Consider the following 22,839-nt stretch of genomic DNA (forward strand, 5'->3'; position numbering starts at 1 on the left):
GTCTTGTCCAGAAGTAAGGCAATAAGTCATTATTCACTGTATGATGGGTTATATTAACTTACAATATGCTTCAACATTCAGGATAATGGTTTCCATCAAAAACTGTGATGTATAATGCTTTGAATAAGTATTTACCCTTCACAAAGCCCTTATGTCTCGCCAATGTCTGAATTCAGTTTATGTAGCTATTATTACTGTGTATCAGTAATTTTCATGTAAAATTAAAGCATGATGAAAGTATAAAAAAGGAAACAGGCCATAAAATATTTCGTTTAAAAACGCACTTGCAGAAAATCTGCTTGGTATATATTTTTCTTTATTATTTTCTACTAATAATTTAACGGACATAGTGTATGTCAAGTAAGTTCTCTAAATTACTAAAATATGTTTAGTGAAAAATCAGTCCCTGAGCCCACGGCTGCGGAGGAGGACTCGGTTTACATGAGGCTCACATTACCTGTATATTGACTAGTCCAGTCAGCATCCATGCAGCACTTGCTAAGGACAGACAGAGCAGATGCCATAATACGCATTGAAAGCTGCTCCTCACAATATTATACTGATGTCAATACATATTGGAGCACTTTTATAAAAAGTTTGTTGGGAAAATATTTATAATGGAAGCCCTTGAAAGATGTCCACTTGACCAGGCAAATCTGCCTTGCTGCTTTTCTAGACCTGCCTCTTTTTACTTTCACTGGTGCATCCGTTTATAATGCTACTACCTCAAACGGTCATTGGGGTCTGCCCCGAAACTAGCCTGTTGAACAACACCTTTGGGGACACGACACCCCTCACCTTTTGCCTGATTTTTTTTTATATATTTTGATTGGCCTTCCAGTTGTACATATGTATGGTTTTGTATATTAGTTAAAAAAAAAAAAACGAATAAAACTCTTGAATTAAAAAAAATAAAAATAGTTGGCACAATAAAAATCTGTAAAATGACAGACTTTACGAATGTGCGAAAGTGATTTCCACATTACAGATCAGAAGACCTTTAGTAAAGCTACACATTACAGAAAGTCTAAAATATATATTTATTTCCTCATAAACTGAAGCCATGCAAATCAGTCAGCAGACTGATAACATTTACAGCAGTCTGAATTTCTGCTGTTGTAAAAGAAAAGCCTGAATTCAGTTGTTGTTTTTTTTTTAAGAGATTACGGCTCAAGTTATTTAAAGGGTTGCCCTTTAAGAGAGATCCCACAGTAGTAAAGTAGGGATTCAAATTTTGAAAAGGGTCATGTACAAGTAATAATTGATGGAATATCACTAAAATAAGACATCAATATGTATGGGTTTCAACTGCAGGGTCCCCCATCACGTACAAAATGCCATCTTTGTTTCTGCGTTGAGTCTGGTATTGCTGCTCTGTCCCATTGAAGTGAATGGGGCAGTGCTGAAATTGAATTTCAATATCAGACACAGCATACAAGAGCTGCCATCAGGCCAGTACAGGTAGTACTGATGTCAAGGCAAATAAAGTCACATAAAATGAAAGGCCATATTTAATGGGCAATGATGGGCAAGCATGGTTCACAAGATGATGCCCGTCATTTTACATAAGTGTAAATGTATAGGCCCCAATTAGCATTCTGCTTTCCTCTCCCCTATAGACCTACTAAATCTTTGGTGTAGGCTTGAGAGACTACTAAAGATCGTCAGTGGGTCACTGTGCTTGAGAAGTATAACAACCTTCTCAAGGTAGCCACCAGATGTATGCAATAGGGCACCAACACCAATCCCATATAGTAAATTCATTAAATACACATTTTTAAATATAATAGTAAATCATACATATCAAACAAACTTTAATTGTGAGCGCTCATTTTTATTAACAAAAGTAATATCACAGTACATACTACATGCCAGCACTTCTCTTTTACTTATTGAACACTTACTCTTGGCTATAAAGCCACACTCTTATGTTCAGTTTCAGCTAGTAAATAGTTTATTTATTAGCAGTCCATAACAAAACCTATTTCACTGACACAGATAATCAGCTCTGTAAGGTCACAATGCTACAAAATATGGATGAAGAAGAACATTTTCAGGAGGTCAGACAAGTCAACATTTTAAGCTTTCCCTCCAGCTCCCTTGTAAATATGCTTTGATTTACTTATTGTTGTCACTGTCAATCAGGCATATTCTTTGGGGGGAATGTAACAGAATTTGAGAAGAGATCAAAGTCAGAGTCAAAGTCAGATCATTGCTTCCAACCTCAGAGGACAAACTGAAGAGTAGGGAGGGAAGTGCTGCTACATTCACAATGCAGCTTCTAACTAATGTTCATACAGCAAAACACGGAAGAGCACGAGCTACAAGCAATTAGGGACCGATCAAAAATGAAAAGGTGCAAATATCAACCACGCAGTTTGTCATGCATTGTATGACTCCCACGAGACAGGCTAGAGCCAAATATCACTATAGATCTGAGGTTAATTCTTCAGAACAATTGCTTATAAAATGCTGCACATTATTGCTCGTTCAATAATAAAACATATTTGTGTTTTTTTTAATTGCCTGAATTGAAGAGGAGCTAAACCAAAAGCATAAAAATTATAGAAGTCAATCATATTAAGAATAAGAGAAGATGCTGTGTTATAAAGACTGGAGGTCTTACAGAGGCCATGCATTCGGACAGGGCCGCCATCAGGGCAGTACAAATGGTACTCCCGTCAGGAGCCCGCCGTGAACGCGTAGCCAGGGGGACCAGCGGACCCTTGCACCATGTCTAGTAAAAGTTACCATAGTAACTTGGGTCTATCTAATAAACTACACGGGCCCCTGTTACTATAGTAACCGTGTACTTACCCTCCTCATTCCCAGCGCAGCGGAGGTCCGATGTCATTGACGTCGCGACGTCACAATGCTGTGCGCCACGCACACACAACGCGGTGCGCCGCGCACACACAACGTCGTGACGCTGGCTGGAGACAGGACCTTTGCTGCACCTGGAGCTGAAGAGGAGGGCAAGTATAACTTTACGGTCTGCTGGGGCCCTGTATCTAAGCCTACCATGTGGTAGGCTTAGATACAGCACCCATCAGACAGGATCACACATAATGCCACACAGCCCCCTGCAGGTAATGCCACCCTGCCCCCTGCAGGTAATGCCACCCTGCCCCCTGTAGGTAATGCCACACAGCCCCCTGTAGGTAATGCCACCCAGCCCCATGTAGGTAATGTCACCCAGCCCTCTGTAGGTAATGCCACCCAGCTCCCTGTATGAGATGCCACCAAGTCCCCTGTAGGTAATGTCACTCAGCTCCCTGTATGTAATGCCACCAAGTACCCTGTAGGTAATGCCACCAAGTCCCCTGTAGGTAATGCCACACAGCCCCCTGTAGGTAATGCCACACAGCCCCCTGTAGGTAATGCCACACAGCTCCCCCCCCCCCCCCTTCCAGGAGAAGTCACTGACTTCAAGGTCCATATATGGACAGTTTAGTCACTGACTTCTCCTGGAGAGGAATCCCCGGCCACAGGGTCGGGGATTCCGCTTCTGAAGTGAGTGACGTCACTGTGTCCATATATGGACTGTGTAGTCACTCACTTCTCCTGTAGCGGAATTCCCTGCCACAGGGTCGGGGATTCCGCTTCTGAAGTGAGTGACGTCACTGTGTCCATATATGGACTGTGTAGTCACTAACTTCTCCTGTAGCGGAATCCCCGGCCATGGGGTCGGGGATTCCGCTTCAGAAGTGAGTGACGTCGCTGTGTCCATATATGGACAGTGTAGTCAGCCACTTCTCCTGTAGCGGAATCCCCGGCCACGGGGTAGGGGATTCCGCTTCAGAAGTGAGTGACGTCGTTGTGTCCATATATGGACAGCGTAGTCACCCACTTCTCCTGTAGCGGAATCCCCGGCCAAGGTGTCGGGGATTCCGCTTCAGAAGTGAGTGACGTTGCTGTGTCCATATATGGACAGCGTAGTCACTCACTTCTCCTGTAGCGGAATCCCCAATCCCCGGCCGGGGATTGGAGATTCCGACTTCTACAGGGAGCAAAAAAAGACCCTCCTCACATGCACTCTGCACTGTGAGGAGGAGGAGAGAGAGCGCGAGCGACGGAAAACATGGCCATCACTCGGGACACATTCCGGTGATGGCCGTGTATTACCCGGCCCCATAGACTTCTATGGGAGCCGGGCGGCCCGGTAAACGGCTGAAAATAGGGCATGTCCCATTTTTTCACGGCCAGGTTTCCCGGGCCGTCAAAAAATCGGCCGTGTGAATAGCCCCATTAGGGGTCTATTGTTCCTAATGCAGCCGGGTGACGGCCGATTTATGAACGGCCGTCACCCGGCCGGGAAACCCTGTCGTGTGAATAAGGGCTTAGTATTGACTGCTGGCTGACTGACTGACAGCGTCCATTACTAAGGTGGGGCTCAGTGTTAGTCGGTAAAAAGGCTAGCACTAACCCCCATTATTACCCCAGTACCCACCGCCACCAGGGGTAACGGGAAGAGCCAGTGCCATCCGGTACCCAACCATCTGTAGTGATGGTCGGGTACTGGGACGCATGCAGGCTGGTATTACTAGGCTGGAAAAGCCCAAAAACAGTGGGCCTTCCCACCCTGGTAATGTTAGTCTGCTGCTGCTATGTTGTATCTGGCTGGTTATAAAAAATGGGGGGGGACCACACGTCATTTTAAAAAAAATAAATAAATAAATAATTGGAAAAAACTATGTGGGCGTCTCCCCCCAATTTTTCATAACCAGCCAGATATAACATAGCAGCAGCAGGCTAGCATTACCAGGGTGGGAAGGGCCACGGTTTTTGGCCTTTACCTGTCTAATAATACCAGACTGTGGCCGCCCCAGTGCCCGTTTAGGCTCCAGCCACTGCCTCCATTTCAGATGGTCGGATAATGGATCGCACCCAGCTCTTCCAGGTACCCCTGGTGGCGGGCGGTGGGTACAAGGGTAATAATATGGGTTAGTGCTAGCCTTTTTACTGGCTAACATTAAGCTCCGCCTTAGTAATGGACGCTATCAATCAGCCAGCGGCAATTACTAAGGCAGTAGTAATAAAGTTGAGAAAAAATGTAAATACATAGAAAAAATATTGTATTGAATTAAAAAACCCACACTATCCTCGTTAACCATTTTATTGAAATTTTAAAAAAGCCGTAATCGAAGTAGTCCTTGAATCCAAAGTAGTCCAACAACCAAATTTGTAAAAAAAACACAAACACACAAAAAAAAATTGGAACACATAAAAAAGCAAAGCACTTATCTTAAATACAAGAGAATCAGTCGGCATTGCTGTGACCAGTAGTAGTAGTAGTAGGACATTCGGCAGTACACTGCCCCCGAATGTGCAACAGGGGCTGCTGTATAAGCCTAGGGAGGTGCTGGGCTTCGTAGGTAAGACCATATGTAACACAATGCAAGTAGAGAGAAAAAAGCCGCACTTGCCCGGTCTGATGTCGAAAATTCTTTAATGCTTGTGAAAAAGGTGTGGGGGGAAGACGAAGAAAATGTCAGGCAACAGCCGTTTCACATACAACACTTTTTCAAGCCCTCTCTTGAGTTGCCTGACACTGTCTTCGTCTTCTCCGCACACCTTTTTTACAAGCATTAAAGAATTTTCTACGTCAGACCAGGTGAGTGCGGCTTTTTTCTCTCTACTTGCATTGCGCAATTATTATATTACCTTTCCTGGGTCCAGCGCTGGAGCCGCAATGACACCGAGCTAGGCCCTATATCTAAGCCTATCATGTGTGACAAAGTCTGCTGAGCCTCTGCATTTAATCCTATCCATAGCTATAGGGTCTTTGTGTTGTATATATGCTGTCTCCCTTGACGTTTTAAGAACTTTGCGATGCCCCTGGCTGCTAGTGCTGTATCGTTGGGTCACCCAACTTTGCAGCTGAAAGTTGCGGGCCAACGGCCATGAAAGGAATTTGGGAGACCCAAGAAGAACTTTTACATCGGGGCCCATGAGCCATTAACTAAACCCCTGCACCCCGGCCCACCCAGGCTCCAGCCGCTGCCTCCTTCTCCATCGTGATCTAGCAATGTAATGTGATGCCAACGTTGCGTCACTATGTAATACAAGTTTATTAAAAAGCTAGGTGGGAGTCTTCAGGGCCATACTTTTAAAATATGTTTGCTGTGTGCTGTGGTAGAAGAGAAAGCTGGCAAGGGATGCCAATTCATTCCTCTCTCAATAGCAAGATATTGTGGACTGGTCGAGCAGTAAGTGATAACCAGCACTAATATATGTATGTATGTATGTATGTATGTATGTATGAATGAATGTATGTGTGTGAATATATATATATATATATATATATATATATATATATACATATATTCACACATTGTATATGAGAAGGGTTAGGTGAGAGGTGGTTGATGTTCTTTATGATTAAAGGGAATCTCCAGATTTATGCTGCCATGTCTCAGGGCAACATGAAGCATTGACAGACAACCTGATTTTAGGGGTCGGTCACTTGTCAATATGGTGAAGTTTTCATAAAATTACTATTTATCAGGTGTAGCACAAGCTGATTGCAGAGTGCCCCCCCTGCTGCCGATTGACAGCTTTCTCCCTATTACTATGCATAGAGAAAAAGCTGTCAATCAGCGGCAGCGTGGGATTAGCCAGCAAATAATGCATATGGGGGACTCCAGAATTAGCACATGCACATCATTAGGAGGACTCCTGGCTCGGCTCGCGCTGAACCTGATAAACTGTGATTTTATGAAAGCGACACCATATTGGCAAGTGACACATCAATGAAATCAGGGTTTTTGGCTCTACTTTATGCTGCCCTAAGATAGGGCAGCATAAACCCGTGACAGATTTCATTTAAATTAGGTTCAATATGGGCTAGAACTTTAAAAATAAAGGTAATTGAATTTGTGTTTACTGATAATACTGCGTCGTTCCCACACCTTACTTAGTACGGCGGTGACTGGCTGCCACAATCACATGACATGAACACATCATGTCATTGTGTAAGCAAGGTAAACAGGGATAACAGGGGACAGGCGGGTACCTGCAGTGCAGGAATGGCACAGAATTGCTAACATAAGTACATTACAATTTGATATATTATCAACCTAAAGTCCTATTAAACTAATTTTATTATTTCAGAAAACCCCTTTGACAACCTTCCCCAGTGGGCGCTGCTTACTATGCTTCCCGCTGACCATTCTGCTCACCTCCCCCAGGGGCCCTGACAAATCTCACTGCATGGGGCCCTGAAATTTCTAATGGCGGCCCTGCATCCAAATACTCCTCAGGACATCATATAAGAAGAGGGCAAGTCTCAGCAAAGAAAGAGAGAATGCTACAAACTTTTAAATTTAAAAGGAACCTGTCACCAGTATTTCACCTATTAAACTAGCAATACCTGGTGAAAGTGGGTGAAAAATAATTTTTATGTAGCCTATAATTATCTTCTAAGTAGGCTCTGTACCTTCAGTATTCCGTTTTTTAGTGTTCCCGCGCCATATGCTAATGAGCATAAAAGTCATATCTTCATTCGAAAAAAGAGCCATATCATCATTCCTCAAGCCTTTCCGAGTTGACCCTGTCTCCTTACTCTTGATTGACAGCTCCTCGCCTCCCCCAGCAACAAAAGAAAAGCGTGCGCACATGGGGCAACATAGCGGCGTGTGCGCAGTAACTAGATTTGAGGCCCGGACGAAGCAGGGAAGGGTATCGGACCATACATGATGGGCGCATATGCGCTATCTTAAACGAGATTTTAGCATTCAGGGTGGGCCAGCTTTTGGCGGTGGGCAGGCATAAGAAGAGGAACAAACGAGACTGACGGATTATTACCATAAAAGATGCAAAATGTTTGCAAACCATTATTTACGATCGGAGGAGGAGTTTACAGCAATGAGAAGGTATAACGGCAATGAGAGGTTATAACGGCAATGAGAGGGTATAACGGCAATTAATTTTTTACAGCAGCGGCCAGCGAAGGGTGAGTAGAGTTCAATAGGTGAAATGCTGGTGACAGGTTCCCTTCTCAGGGCTTATTCAGACGAACGTATAATACGTCCGTGCAACGCGCGTGATTTTCATGTGCGTTGCACGGACCTATGTTAGTCAATGGGGCCATTCAGACTGTCAGTGATTTTCACGCAGCGTATGTCCGCTGCGTAAAACTCACGACGTCCTATATTTGCCCGTTTTTCGCGCTTCACGCACACATTGAAGTCAATGGGTGCGTGAAAACTGCGCACGGCACACAGACGCACTTCCGTGTGCCGCGCGCTACAGTAGTCAAATCTATGAATGAAAACAGAAAAACAGAGTGTCATAATGATAGCGGCTGCGCGAAAATCACGCAGCCAAACATCATATGCTGCTGACACACGGAGCTTTTATGGACCTTTTGCGTGCGCAAAACGCACACGCTCGTGTGAATCCGGCCTAAGGCCTACATTTCCTGTTTCAGATCTTACTACAAGGACTCTGATCCAGTGAGAGACTTTGAAACTTAAAGGGGTTCTTTGAAAGATAAACTTGGATGGTCTATTATGCTTAGGAAAGGCCATCAATGTTTGATTGGTGGGGGTGTGATCTCTGGGACCCCCACTGATCCGTATGATGAACAGGCATAGCAGCTCGTTCATACAGGTGGCTGCGTCCAGTAGTGCAGCTCGGCCACTTCATTGTAATGATCAGGGGAGATCCCAGAGGTTGAACTCTTACAGATAAAACATTGATGGCCTATCTTAAATATAATCCATCCATGCTTATGCCCCCGGAGAACTCCAATAGAGGGGTTGTCCAGGATTAGAAAAATGGTCTGCTTTTTTTCCCCAGAAACATTGCCACTCTTGTCTGAGAGCTGTATCTGGTATTGTAGCAAACCCTGAGCTTCTGGGCCTTGACTCTGCTTTCTCCTAATGTATTCTGTTTCCCCAGCAGGTCAGAATTCCCATTTTTCATTGCATTTTTTTGTTATTTTTCTATAAAAGACTTCCTGCCTCCTAATTTCAAATCAGAAAAGTGTTGATTTTGAAGATCTGCTGCTTGGACCCTCGGTCCCCAGGGCTGGAGCTGATGGACCCTCCCCGCTAGTCACAGTGTGAGTTGTCTTTGATTGTCACACATTGCAGTCAACGAACTACTCAAGTATGACATCACCGTATGAAAGGTCCTATAAGGGCAAGAGTGAAGCTTCTTCTATTAAACAGTTTTTAGAAATCGATGGATCACGGGTCCCAGAGCAGCTACACAAAAAATACATTGATGCAGGATTTTCCTAAAACAAACATATATTTGTCATAAACCCTATGCCATATATCCTAGTGTTTTCTTGCTATATTTATTGGAATCTTGCTTTAACAATGATAGCATATGCCAAGACTATAAATCAGCTAACATCATTCATTATGTACAGAAATGTTTCTGGAGTTTCAAAGAACTAGAGAAATGCAAGTCAACTGATCATGAGATTTTCTGCCTTACCTCTCAGGAGAACACTACAGTCTGCCTTTACATGGCCTTTAACCCCTTCCCGCTCCTTGACGTACTATTACGTCATGGCAGCTGTATCGTTCGCGCTCCATGCCGTAATAGTACGTCTCGGGAGTAACGGCCGTTTCGGCCGTCCTCCCGACACATACAGGAGCTGTGACGCTGCTGTCTTGTTCAGCAGCTGTCACAGCTCCTACAGCGGGGACCGATCGCTGTGTCCCCGCTGATTAACCCCTTAAAAGCCGCGTTCTATAGAGATCGCGGCTTTTTAGGGGTTAAGCTGCCATCGCCGGCCTGCTACGCGATAGCGGCCGGCGATGGTGACTATGGCAACCGGACACCAAACAATGGCGTCCGGCTATGCCATAGACGGAAGCCTAGTGGGTCCTGACAACGTCAGGACCCACTATGCTTGCTGTCAGTGAGTAGCTGACAGTTCTAATACACTGCACTACGCATGTAGTGCAGTGTATTAGAATAGCGATCAGGGCCTCCTGCCCTCATGTCCCCTAATGGGACAAAGTAATAAAGTAAAAAAAAAGTTAAAAAAAGATGTGTAAAAATAAGAAAATAAAAGTTTTAAAAGTAATAAAAGTAAAAGTCCCACTTTTTCCCTTATCAGTCCTTTATTATTAATAAAAATATATAAACAAACAAATAAACTATACATAATTGGTATCGCCGCGTCCGTAACGGCCTGAACTACAAAATTATTTCGTTATTTATCCCGCACGGTGAACGCCGTAAAAAAAAATATTAATAAACCGTACCACAATCACAATTGTTTGGTCACTTCACCTCCCAAAAAATGGAATAAAAAGAGATCAAAAAGTCGCATGTACCTAAAAATGGTACTGATGGAAAATACAGTTCGTTACGCAAAAAATAAGTCCTCGCACGGCTTTATTGATTGAAAAATAAAAACGTTATGGCTCTTAGAATAAGGTAACACAAAAAGTGAATGATTGTTTACAAAACGTATTTTATTGTGCAAACGCCATAAGACATAAAAAAAAACTATAAACATCTGGTATCGCCGTGATCGTATCGCCCCACAGAATAAAGTGAATATGTCTTTTCTAGCGCACGGTGAACGCTGTAAAAAAAAAAGTATACAAAAACAATAGTAGAATTGCTGTTTATTAGTCACCACGCCACCTAAAAATGGAATAAAAACTGATCAAAAAGCCGCATGCACCCCATGAAAACTACAATGGATTCCTCAAGGGGTCTAGTTTCCAAATTGGGGTCACTTTTGGGGGGTTTCCAATGTTTTGGCACCACAAGACCTCTTCAAACCGGACATGGTGCCTAATAAAAAAGAGGGCTCAAAATCCGCTAGGTGCTCCTTTGCTTCGGAGGCCGGTGCTTCAGTCCATTACCGCCCGAGGGCCACATGTGGGATATTTCTCTAAACTGCAGAATCTGGGCAATAAGTATTGAGTTGCGTTTCTCTGATAAATCCTTTTGTGTTATAAAAAAAATGGTATAAAAAGAGTAAATGTCACCTCTACTTTGCTCTAAATTTCTGTGAAACACCTAAAGGGTTCATAAACTTTCTAAATGCTGTTGTGAATACTTTGAGGGGTCTAGTTTCTAAAATGGGGTGTTTGATAGGGGTTTCTAATATATGGGCCCCTCAAAGCAACTTCAGAAATTAACTGGAACCTAAAAAAATAAATAAATGAGGCAATACTTCGCTTCTTACATTATACTGATAATGAGCCGTGCCCACTCCGAGATGACCCCAGTTTTGACCGTTTGTATAAACGGAGACCCCTATTAGACCGTTCCAGTGCCCGGTTTTCCCAAGCATACACCCCCGAGAAGTGTTTTTCTATTGATGAGTCCCTGGTACATTTTAAAGGGAGGGTTCAATTCCGCCAGTACCTGCCAGGTAAGAGGGCAAGGTATGGCGTGAAGATGTATAAGCTGTGCGAGAGTGCATCAGGGTATACCTACAGATTTAGGATATATGAAGGAAAGGCCACCCCCAAACCAGACTGCATCCTGGACTACAATAGGTACATGGGAGGGATGGACTTGTCAAATCAAGTCCTGAAGCCCTACAGCGCCATGCGGTGAGGTATAAGAAGCTGGCCGGGCACATCATACAGATGGCTTTGTACAATGCGTATGTGCTACGTCGATGTGCAGGCCAGAGGGGAACTTTCCTGGAATTTCAAGATCTAATCTTTAGGGACCAGGAAGGGGGGGCGCATCGTACCAGGGCAACACTTTCCAGGAGAAGGTCCCCAAACCGGTGGAAAGGGAAAGAGTCAAAAGAGGTGCAGAGTCTGCTATAAGAGGGGGATAAGGAAGAACACAATATACCAATGTGACACGTGTCCCGAAAAACCAGGGCTCTGTATAAAAGATTGTTTTAAAATGTATCATACATCCCTTGATTTTCAATTTACCCTGATGCACTCCGCACAGCTTACCCCCCTCATCTTTCCCTTCTGAGCCCTGCCGTATGCCCAGGCAGCTGATAACAGCCACATGTAGGGTATTGTCGTACCCAGGAGAACCCACATTACAATTTAAGGGGTGTATATCTCCGGTGGCGCATGCTGGGCACACTATATTGGACACTGAAATGGCATATACATATATAAAATTGCAAATCTCACACTGCACCATCTGCTGCGCATTATCTTTTACACAGTACCTGTGGGGTCAAAATGCTCACTACACCTCTAGATGAATGTCTTAAGGGGTGTAGTTTTTAAAATGGGGTCACTTCTCGGGGGTTTCAACTGTACTGGTACCTCAGGGGCTTCTGCACACATGACTTAGCACCAGAAAAGCTCCAGTAGGCCAAATGGTGGTCCTTTCCTTCTGAGCCCTCCCATGGGCCCAAAGGGCAGTTTATCACCACAAATGGGGTATTGCCGCACTAAGGACAAATTGGGCAACAAAATGGGGTATGTTGTTCCTTGTGAAAATAAGAAATTTTGATCAAAAATGACATCTTATTGGAAAAAATATAATTTTTTTCATTTCACAGCCCAATTCAAATAGGTGCTGTGAAAAAACTGTGCGGTCAAAATGATAACAAAAACCATAAATGAATTCCTTGAGGGGTGTAGTTTCCAAAATGGGGTCACTTCTGGTGGGTTTCCATTGCTTTGATACCTCTGGGGCTCTGCAAATGCAACATGGCACCCGAAAACCAATCCAGCAAAATCTGGACTCCAACAAACACATAGCGCTCCTTTCCGTCTGAGCCCTCCCATGGGCCCAAACGGCAGTTTATCACCACAAATGGGGTATTGCCGCACTAAGGACAAATTGGGCAACAAAATGGGGTATGTTGTTCCCTGTGAAAATAAGAAATTTTGATCAAAAATGACATCTTATTGGAAAAAATATAATTTTTTTCATTTCACAGCCCAATTCAAATAGGTGCTGTGAAAAACCTGTGCGGTCAAAATGATAACAAAAACCATAAATGAATTCCTTGAGGGGTGTAGTTTCCAAAATGGGGTCACTTCTGGTGGGTTTCCATTGCTTTGATACCTCTGGGGCTCTGCAAATGCGACATGGCACCCGAAAACCAATCCAGCAAAATCTGGACTCCAACAAACACATAGCGCTCCTTTCCTTCTGAGCCCTCCCATGGGCCCAAACGGCAGTTTATCACCACAAATGGGGTATTGCCGCACTAAGGACAAATTGGGCAACAAAATGGGGTATGTTGTTCCCTGTGAAAATAAGAAAATTTGATCAAAAATGACATTTTATTGGAAAAAATATCATTTTTTTCATTTCACAGCCCAATTCAAATAGGTGCTGTGAAAAAACTGTGCGGTCAAAATGATAACAAAAACCATAAATGAATTCCTTGAGGGGTGTAATTTCCAAAATGGGGTCACTTCTGGTGGGTTTCCATTGTTTTGATACCTCAACGCCTCTTCAAACCTGGCATGCTGCCTAAAATATATTCTAATAAAAAAGAGGCCTCAAAATGCACTAGGTGCTTCTTTGCTTCTAGGGCTTGTGTTTTAGTCCACGAGCGCAGTAGGGCCACATGTGGGACATTTCTAAAAACTGCAGAATCTGGACAATACATATTTAGTAGTGTTTCTCTGGTAAAACCTTCTCTGTTACTAAAAAAAAATTGAATAAAATTGAAATTCAGCAGAAAAAATGAAATTTGCAAATTTAATTTCCACTTTGCTTTAATTCCTGTGAAATGCCTGAAGGGTTAAAAAACTTTCTATATGCTGTTTTGAATACTTTGAGGGGTCTAGTTTTTAAAATGGGGTGTTTTATGGGGGTTTCTAACACATAGTCCCCTCAAATCCACTTCAGAACTGAACTGGCACCTTCAAAAAAAGGCTTTTGAAATTTTCTTAAGAATATGAGAAATTGCTGTTTATGTTCTAAGCCTTGTAACGTCCAAGAAAAATAAAAGAATGTTCAAAAAACGATGCCAATCAAAAGTAGACATATGGGAAATGTGAACTAGTAACTATTTTGGGTGGTATAACCGTCTGTTTTTCAAGCAGATGCATTTAAATTCTGAAAAATGCTATTTTTTGTAAATTTTCTCTAAATTTTGCAATTTTTCACAAATAAAGACTGAATATATCGACCAAATTTTACCACGAACATGAAGCCCAAAGTGTCACGAGAAAACAATCTCAGAATCGCTTGGATAGGTTTAAGCATTCCGACGTTATTACCACATAAAGTGAAATATGTCAGATTTGAAAAATGGGCTCTGAGCCTTAAGGCCCAAACTAGGCTGCGTCCTTAAGGGGTTAAGGCTATGTTCACACTGAGTATTTTGACGAGTTTTTTGACGCGGAAACCGTATAAGCCCACTTGTCACTTCACGGTGACCACTTTTAGGTGGGTCCCTACTCTATCAAGGGCAGTACAACATGGCAACCTGTGCTGCTGCAACTGAGCACCTGCAGAGGGATTCTGTATGAGACTGACAGAGAAAAATTGTGGCATACTCCACTGGACACTATCACAGAGCTATTATCCCCTAGAAGAATTGTTTCAAGGGGAAGTTAACCTCATAATTTGGAGCAGTAGAGAGCATCAAACGGTGGCTCTTGGAGTAAAACAGTGCCGCAGGGACTCCGTGTGCCACCATAAAGCCTCCTACACACAGCTACAGTGAAGAAAATAAGTATTTGATCCCTTGCTGATTTTGTAAGTTTGCCCACTGTCAAAGACATGAACAGTCTAGAATTTTTAGGCTAGGTTAATTTTACCAGTGAGAGATAGATTATATTTAAAAAAAAACAGAAAATCACATTGTCAAAATTATATATATTTATTTGCACTGTGCACAGAGAAATAAGTATTTGATCCCTTTGGCAAACAAGACTTAATACTTGGTGGCAAAACCCTTGTTGGCAAGCACAGCAGTCAGACGTTTTTTGTAGTTGATGATGAGGTTTGCACACATGTTAGATGGAATTTTGGCCCACTCCTCTTTGCAGATCATCTGTAAATCAATAAGATTTCAAGGCTGTCGCTTGGCAACTCGGATCTTCAGCTCCCTCCATAAGTTTTCGATGGGTTTAAGGTCTGGAGATTGGCTAGGCCACTCCATGACCTTAATGTGCTTCTTTTTGAGCCACTCCTTTGTTGCCTTGGCTGTATGTTTCGGGTCATTGTCGTGCTGGAAGACCCAGCCACGAGCCATTTTTAATGTCCTGGTGGAGGGAAGGAGGTTGTCACTCAGGATTTGACGGTACATGGCTCCATCCATTCTCCCATTGATGCGGTGAAGTAGTCCTGTGCCTTTAGCAGAGAAACACCCCCAAAACATAATGTTTCCACATCCATGCTTGACAGTGGGGACGGTGTTCTTTGGGTCATAGGCAGCATTTCTCTTCCTCCAAACACAGCGAGTAGAGTTAATGCCAAAGAGCTCAATTTTAGTCTCATCTGACCACAGCACCTTCTCCCAATCACTCTCAGAATCATCCAGATGTTCATTTGAAAACTTCAGACGGGCCTGTACATGTGCCTTCATGAGCACGGGGACCTTGCGGGCACTGCAGGATTTTAATCCATTACGGCGTAATGTGTTACCAATGGTTTTCTTGGTGACTGTGGTCCCAGCTGCCTTGAGATCATTAACAAGTTCCCCCCGTGTAGTTTTCGACTGAGCTCTCACCTTCCTCAGGATCAAGGATACCCCACGAGGTGAGATTTTGCATGGAGCCCCAGATCGATGTCGATTGACAGTCTTTTTGTATGTCTTCCATTTTCTTAGTATTGCACCAACAGTTGTCTCCTTCTCACCCAGCGTCTTACTTATGGTTTTGTAGCCCATTCCAGCCTTGTGCAGGTCTATGATATTGTCCCTGACATCCTTAGAAAGCTCTTTGGTCTTGCCCATGTTGTAGAGGTTAGAGTCAGACTAATTAATTGAGTCTGTGGACAGGAGTCTTTTATACAGGTGACCATTTAAGACAGCTGTCTTTAATGCAGGCACCAAGTTGATTTGGAGCGTGTAACTAGTCTGGAGGAGGCTGAACTCTTAATGGTTCGTAGGGGATCAAATACTTATTTCTCTGTGCACAATGCAAATAAATATATATAATTTTGACAATGTGATTTTCTTTTTTTTTAAATATATAATCTATCTCTCACTGGTAAAATTAACCTAGCCTAAAAATTCTAGACTGTTCATGTCTTTGACAGTGGGCAAACTTACAAAATCAGCAAGGGATCAAATACTTATTTCCTTCACTGTATATGGTATGCATGAGGCCTTAGATGGACTTCAGATTTAGTGTCCAGTTATTACCTAAAATATATCTAGCCATACACCAGATATGTATAAGCATTATAGTGATTCATTTTTACAAATAGTTTAAAAACTCATTCAGAAGTCTCCAAACCTGTAAATCTGCTGTCTGGACTAAAACTTCCCTGTGGAGAAAGGGAAGTGACAACCGGTAGAAGTACTTTTCACTCTCAGGATAATAGCTGACATTTATTCCTCTTTGCTAAGTATCAAGTCATAGTAGTTGAACCGCAGTGAATGCACTCACCTTATTATAATAATAAAAAAATAATAATAATGACTCACCTCCAATATAAAGGTACTCAATGTCTCATCTTCCTGCTCATTAGGGTTCTTTCCATGATCAGATTCAATGGCTCTTGTTTGGTAGCAAGTCTTACTCAGATATCCCTCCTCATCTCCCTGCATCCAAAAGACCAATAACATTCATCAAAAATACTTACACAATAATTCCCTCACTATTATCTGGTAACATGTGACCACGGTGCAGCATTTAAGTATAGAATACAGATCAATACATACAGAAAGATAAAAAATGAGACAAGTGTGTACATCCCATAGAGGCAACACATGCGGTTGATTTTGGGGCCCATGTAGAGAGGGGGTCCAGCCTAGATTAGCTCAATCCCTTATTTTATTGATTGGTAAGCATCTGTCCATGAGAAAGCAACGTGGCGAAACGCGCATCGTGCGGTGGGGTGAGGTGATACAGCAGCACATTTTGGATACATGGCAAACTCAGGATTGTGGAATTACGTGGCTTGTATACAGATGCATCTTCTAAATTGTACCCTTGCTATAGTATTTTGATGCTGTAGTGTTTAGTCTCAATAGCAACCCTCTCTTTTGACTGATTTTTTACCGTGTCATTGAGAAGTGTATTAATTATATTCACTCCTACATGGATATTTCTATTTAGATAGAGTGTGTATTGCAATTGCTGTATCTCACACTTCTTTGCATTTGTTTTTCATTTTGTCTTATGATATATGTGCTCAGTGCATTTAGTGCTAATAAAGAATATTTTTTAGGTTAGATTGGTAAAAATCTGTCCAGGGATCCTCTCTCCACAGCTCCTACAACATTAGCAAACAAGGGTATGGGGAATTTATCCAAAAGTCCTGAAATGGAGATGGAACAAAGCACCACATCCTGCAGTCCTGAGTGGCTGTGATAGTGTTAACTAGCACTAGATGGGGGCCCCAGGGGGGTAGGTAATTTCAACTACCACTAGAAGGGGCCACGTTTTAATCTTTGCTATGACCCTCTTTGTTCGCATCTTATCTTAGAATGGATTTCACCTGCAGAAATATTTTGGTTTTAGTGTTTTCACTACAAATCATACTGATTAAAAGATTGGCAATGTAGCCATGCTGTAAAATCACCCACCCGATGTAATATAAAATATACATGATCCATATTCTACGGCACCTTATTAAAGAGAGGAGGCTTCAGCCCCGAGCATCAAAGAAATCAAACCAATGCATTCTTGACCAGATAAAAGCTTATTTTGGAAATCATGAAATGATCTGGCTTGTTGATTTAGACAATTATGCGTGAACACGTTAAAAGAAAAAGAAAAGAACAACAAACAACAAGATGGATGGATAGTATGAAAAAAGTCATGAGCACCTCACTGGGAAGCATTAGACTAGACATTAATTTTATGGTTGCTATTATTAGAAAAACTTCAATGACAAATAGATATCTCTATTTATATAAAGATCTCTCTCTCTCTATTTAAAAAGAGGTTCTTCAGCAGCTGCAATATATATTATATAGTAATGTTTTCCTTCTGCTAAAGAACTCAATATTTTACACCTCAGTGAAAAGGACAAGTTTTATATCAATCAACTGTAGACAACGCTTCAAAAAAAAATTTAAAAAAAATTATGCCGCAGATGAGGTCTGTACATTTATAGTAATATAGTATACATTGTCCCATGTACAATAAATTCACATCCTAATCCACCAATATTTTAGAAGGACCACTCAACATTCTTGGTATGCCCACCCCCCAACATCAGTGTAGATGTAATGCATTTAGCTGTCTAAAGTCTAGTTGAATACATGCATGCAAAAATAAGATTTACTCATATAAAAGGTCACAAAAAGGCACAAAAGATACCAACTGCAAAACATCTTCTTGACTGGAGCCAATATGTTCCAAAACAACATAAGAAATCAAAACATCACAAATCCAACAGAGCTGCATAGTTCAGAAGTCCACATTATTCTCATTCATAAACATTGTACAGAATTGCCTGGCTAAATACATTGTTTAAATGTTTCCCTATTAATCCCTTAAGGACGCAGCCTGTTTTGGTTTTCAGGACGCAGCCAATTTTTTCAAATCTGACATGTTTCACTTTAGGTGGTAATAACTTCGGAATGCTTTTATCTATCCAAGCGATTCTGAGATTGTTTTCTCGTGACACATTGGACTTTATGTTACTGGCAAAAAAAATTCGATACATTAAGTATGTAATTGTGAAAAACACCAAAATTTAGCGAAAAATTGCAAAAATTTGCATTTTTCTAAATTTATATGTATCTGCTTGTAAGACAGATAGTAATACCACACAAAATTGTTGCTAATTAACATCACCCATATGTCTACTTTAGATTGGCATTGTTTTTTGAACATCCTTTTTTTTTAATTTATTTATTTTTTATTTTTCCAAAATTGTTTTTATTAACATTTTCCAATAAGGGGTACAAAAAGTAGAAAGGGGAGGATGGGGGCTGAGAAATATACAAGACATTGAGAAAGATCAAATAATGGGATAAAACAATAAATAAAAAAGGTGAAAAATAAAAAAAATACAAATAAAAAAATATATATATTAAATAAAATTAAAGAGAAGTAAACAAAAATAGGGGGGGGGAGGGGAACAAAAACATAAGTCATAACCGTTACTATTAAGCTCATTATATCCATAATTCCAATAAGTCAGGTGAGGGGATCTACATATCAAGCAAATGCAGGCTCTCCCCTCCTCGTCGGGCTTTCAACCCCAGTGTGACGATAGCATGGGCATGGAACCAGCCAAATACCCTGTGCCAGTCCCACCGATATGTTATCCAGAATTTTGTCTCAGAGAAAGGAGATCGCCATTAAGCAGATCAGAGGAGTGACCCCACCAGGCATCATAAGAATCCGAATCCCCGACAACTCATCATCTCGCAGTGAACACACGTTACAATATAGGTGCGTCCCCCATAAGTAGCTGCTCGTTAAACCATATAGTGAAGTCAAAGCAGTGTTATTTTCATTTGCACATTCCGCGGGAGGAGTGAGATAAAGGATTCCCAAGTATCGAAAAATTGCTTGACCTTTTGCTCTTTGTGGAGAGATGCCTCCATCCAATCCATCTTCATCAGATAGGAGAGCTTGTCAAGAAACATTTTGAGCGGCGGGGCCTGATCATGAAGCCAGGTTTGTAGGATAGCCTCTACCCCCGCTGCCGCCACGTAGTGCAATAGTCTACGCGCCCCGGGGGAACAGTGGTGTGTATCAGGGTCCAGGTACCCAAAGATTGCCCATAACGCTGTGTTAGGAACAAAGTTTGTGAGGTGTTCAGAGGTGAATACTTGTATTCTGGACCAGAAAGTTTGGATATTTGGGCAGGACCATAGACAGTGATATAGGTTAGCCTCCGGTGTGTGGCATTTGAAGCAGTGCGATGTGGGATAGACGCCTATTTTGTGCCCTATATGCGGTGTTAGGTATGACCTATGGGAGACTTTCAATCTCATCTCCAGGAAACGCGCCGAAGGGAGAAATTTATGTGCCTGTGTCAGAGCCGCTAAAATGGTTGTGTAGGTGAGCGTGTGGTCATCTGTTTGCCATTTGGTTAGGGGGGTTTGAGTTTGAGAATAATAATAAAGGGAACGTGGATAAATTGATAATTACGAGTGATTTGACCCCTGAGGTAGTTTTGTTTTGAAAAATGATGTCGCAGGCATGGGTTCCATTCTTGGTCAGGTATCGGTGGTAGTATCTTTGTTAAGTAGCTTTTGACTTGCATATAGCTAAAGAGATCAATCGGGTGATCCGGAAACTTAGAACATAGCTCCGTAAAGGAGAACATCCTACGCTCTTCTATGTTCACAAATTGCCCCACAGAAGTGAGCCCCAGCCTGTACCATCTGTGGAAGACGGCAGCATGGTTACCACTCTGAAAGTCAGGGTTACATACCAAGGGCATATGAAGAGATAGCAGAGGAGAAAGATGAAAGAGAGATCTTATCTTCTGCCATGCCTTCCATGTGGTAAATAGTAAGGGGTTGGCCCTTGTTTCCCTCGTCAAGCTCCCATAAGGAAGATGCAAGAGTCCTGATAAAGCATTCCCCATGAACAATGCCGAGTCTAGTGGTGAGGAGGTGTATACGGAGGTGTTGTGGATCCAGTCAGAGATAAACCGATATAGAGCTGCCAGATTGTAGTGCTTAATATTGGGGAAGTTGATACCCCCGTTACCCCTGGGCTGCTGCAGGATGATATAGGCTATTCTGGATCTTTTCCCGCCCCAGATAAAGGTTCTATAGAGATAGTTGATTCTGCGCTCGTCTTTGGGTGTGAGGTAAATTGGGAGAGTGTGGAAGAGGTACAGGAGGCGTGGGAATTCTGTCATTTTGAGTAGATTAGCCCTACCCAGATAAGAGAGTGTAAAGTGTTTCCAGGAGAGGAGCGTCTTCTCCAGTTCCGTTATATAGTGCGATATGTTGGTGCTATAGAGTACGGACGGGCGTTTCGTGATTCGGACTCCTAGATATGTGAGGGCCTGAGAGTTCCATTTAAATGGGAATTTGCGTGACCACAGGGGTGCGGAGGGGACTTTCAGTAACATCGCTTCTGTCTTATCCAGGTTCAGAGTGTAACCGGATAGTCGCCCCACCCCCTCCAATTCACTCAAAAGAGGGTCTAGAACCTGTTTGGGGTTAGATACGGCCAACAAAATATCGTCAGCAAAAGCGGCCACTTTTATTTCTATATTACGTAGTTTAATGCCCTGAAAAGTAGATGTCTGGGCGAGATGGCGCAAGAGGGGGTCTAAGGCGAGATTAAAAAGGAGGGGGGATAGGGGACAACCCTGCTTGGTGCCCCTAAAAATGTCTATCGGAGCTGTGTTATGCCCATTGACCGTCACACTAGTTGCACACCCTACACGAAGAGATTGCAGGAATTGAGTAACAGTCGATCCAAGGCTCGTTCGCTCCATTACCTCATCGAGAAAAGGCCACGCGACAGTGTCGAAGGCCTTCTCAGCGTCAAGGCTCATCAGCATGTTAACTGGTTGATTGGTTGATCATGCTCCTGCGCCACGACTGTGGCTGCAACAGCTGATCTTATATTCTTGATACTAGTCCTGCCTTGTGTGAAACCCATTTGAGCTTCGCATAAAAGGTCGGGGAGAACAACCTGGAGTCTGTCAGCCAATATCCTTGCCAGTAATTTATAATCTTGATTGAGTAGTGAAATTGGCCGATAAGATTGGGCCAGAGACAGGTCCTTATTTGGCTTTGGTAAGAGAACTGTGCGAGACTCTGTGAATTGGTCAATGGGCATTTGGCGTATAAAGGCGTCGTTAAATAAATTAGTGAGAGTGGGGATTATTTGGGGGGCCAGTATTTTATAATATTCCGCCGGGAATCCGTCCGGACCCGGTGTTTTGCCATTGGAGGTCAGAGAGATGGCCCGTCGCACTTCCTCCTCCTGTATGTCCGAATTCAGCAAAGATTGCTGATCTTCAGATATGGAGGGCAGATTTATGGTGTCCAGAAAGGTATTGATATCTGGGAGGGATGCTGGGGCCGCTCTATAAAGGTCTTCGTAATAGTCAGAGAAAATCTGCGCTATATCAGAAGCATCGGTGACAAGGGAGCCAGTGTTAGGGTGCCGCAGGGACAATATGGGTTTGAATGGACGTTTTTGCTTAGTGAGTGTGGCGAGTAATTTTCCAGTTCTATTTCCCCATCTATAAAATTTATTGTCTGTGTTTTTTACCTGCCAATGGGATTCCTCGTGGACAAATGTATCTAGTAGATGCCTAGCCGTCTGATAAACAGTTTGGTTATACGCAGAGGAATCTGCTGCATATGTGCGCTGAGCGGTCAGTAAAGCCTTGTGTAAGGCGTCAAAGCGTTCCCTTCTCGTTTTCCGCCTACGGGACAGATAGCTGATGACATGACCTCTCATTACAGCCTTAGAAGTCGCCCACAACAAGGGGGAGTCATCCGTATGAGAGACGTTGTCGTCCAAGAATTGACTCCAATATGTTTGGAGATACTGTTTAAAGTCATCAGAATCTGCCATGTATGCAGGAAACCTCCATATTCTAGTTCTCACATTGGATGGGGATAAGGATAATGACATTGTAATTGGAGCATGGTCTGATATGGTGATTGGATGTATACGTGATGAGTAATGCGCCTCAAACAGGGGGGAGGATATCAAAATGTAGTCAATACGGGAGAATGTTTTATGGGCTACAGAATGACACGTGTATTCTCTCGCCCCAGAATCCATCACCCTCCAGGGATCGCACACATTGAGGGAGTCAATGAGAAGAGTGAGGGAGGCGGTCGCTACC

The 22,839-nt window shown here is 42.7% G+C and overlaps 1 protein-coding gene across 1 annotated transcript in view; it reads right to left on the reverse strand.

The window, feature by feature from the left end:
* Positions 1–22,839, reverse strand: part of ATG10 (autophagy related 10) — a 198,275-nt gene that overhangs the window by 102,603 nt on the left and 72,833 nt on the right. Inside the window, exon 3 of the mRNA XM_075854861.1 lies at positions 16,529–16,645. Within this exon, the coding sequence (XP_075710976.1) occupies positions 16,529–16,645 (117 nt within the window). The remainder of the gene's footprint in view (positions 1–16,528; positions 16,646–22,839) is intronic.

This window comes from Rhinoderma darwinii, chromosome 1 (genome assembly GCF_050947455.1).
Source record: "Rhinoderma darwinii isolate aRhiDar2 chromosome 1, aRhiDar2.hap1, whole genome shotgun sequence".
Taxonomy (NCBI): Eukaryota; Metazoa; Chordata; class Amphibia; order Anura; family Rhinodermatidae; genus Rhinoderma; species Rhinoderma darwinii.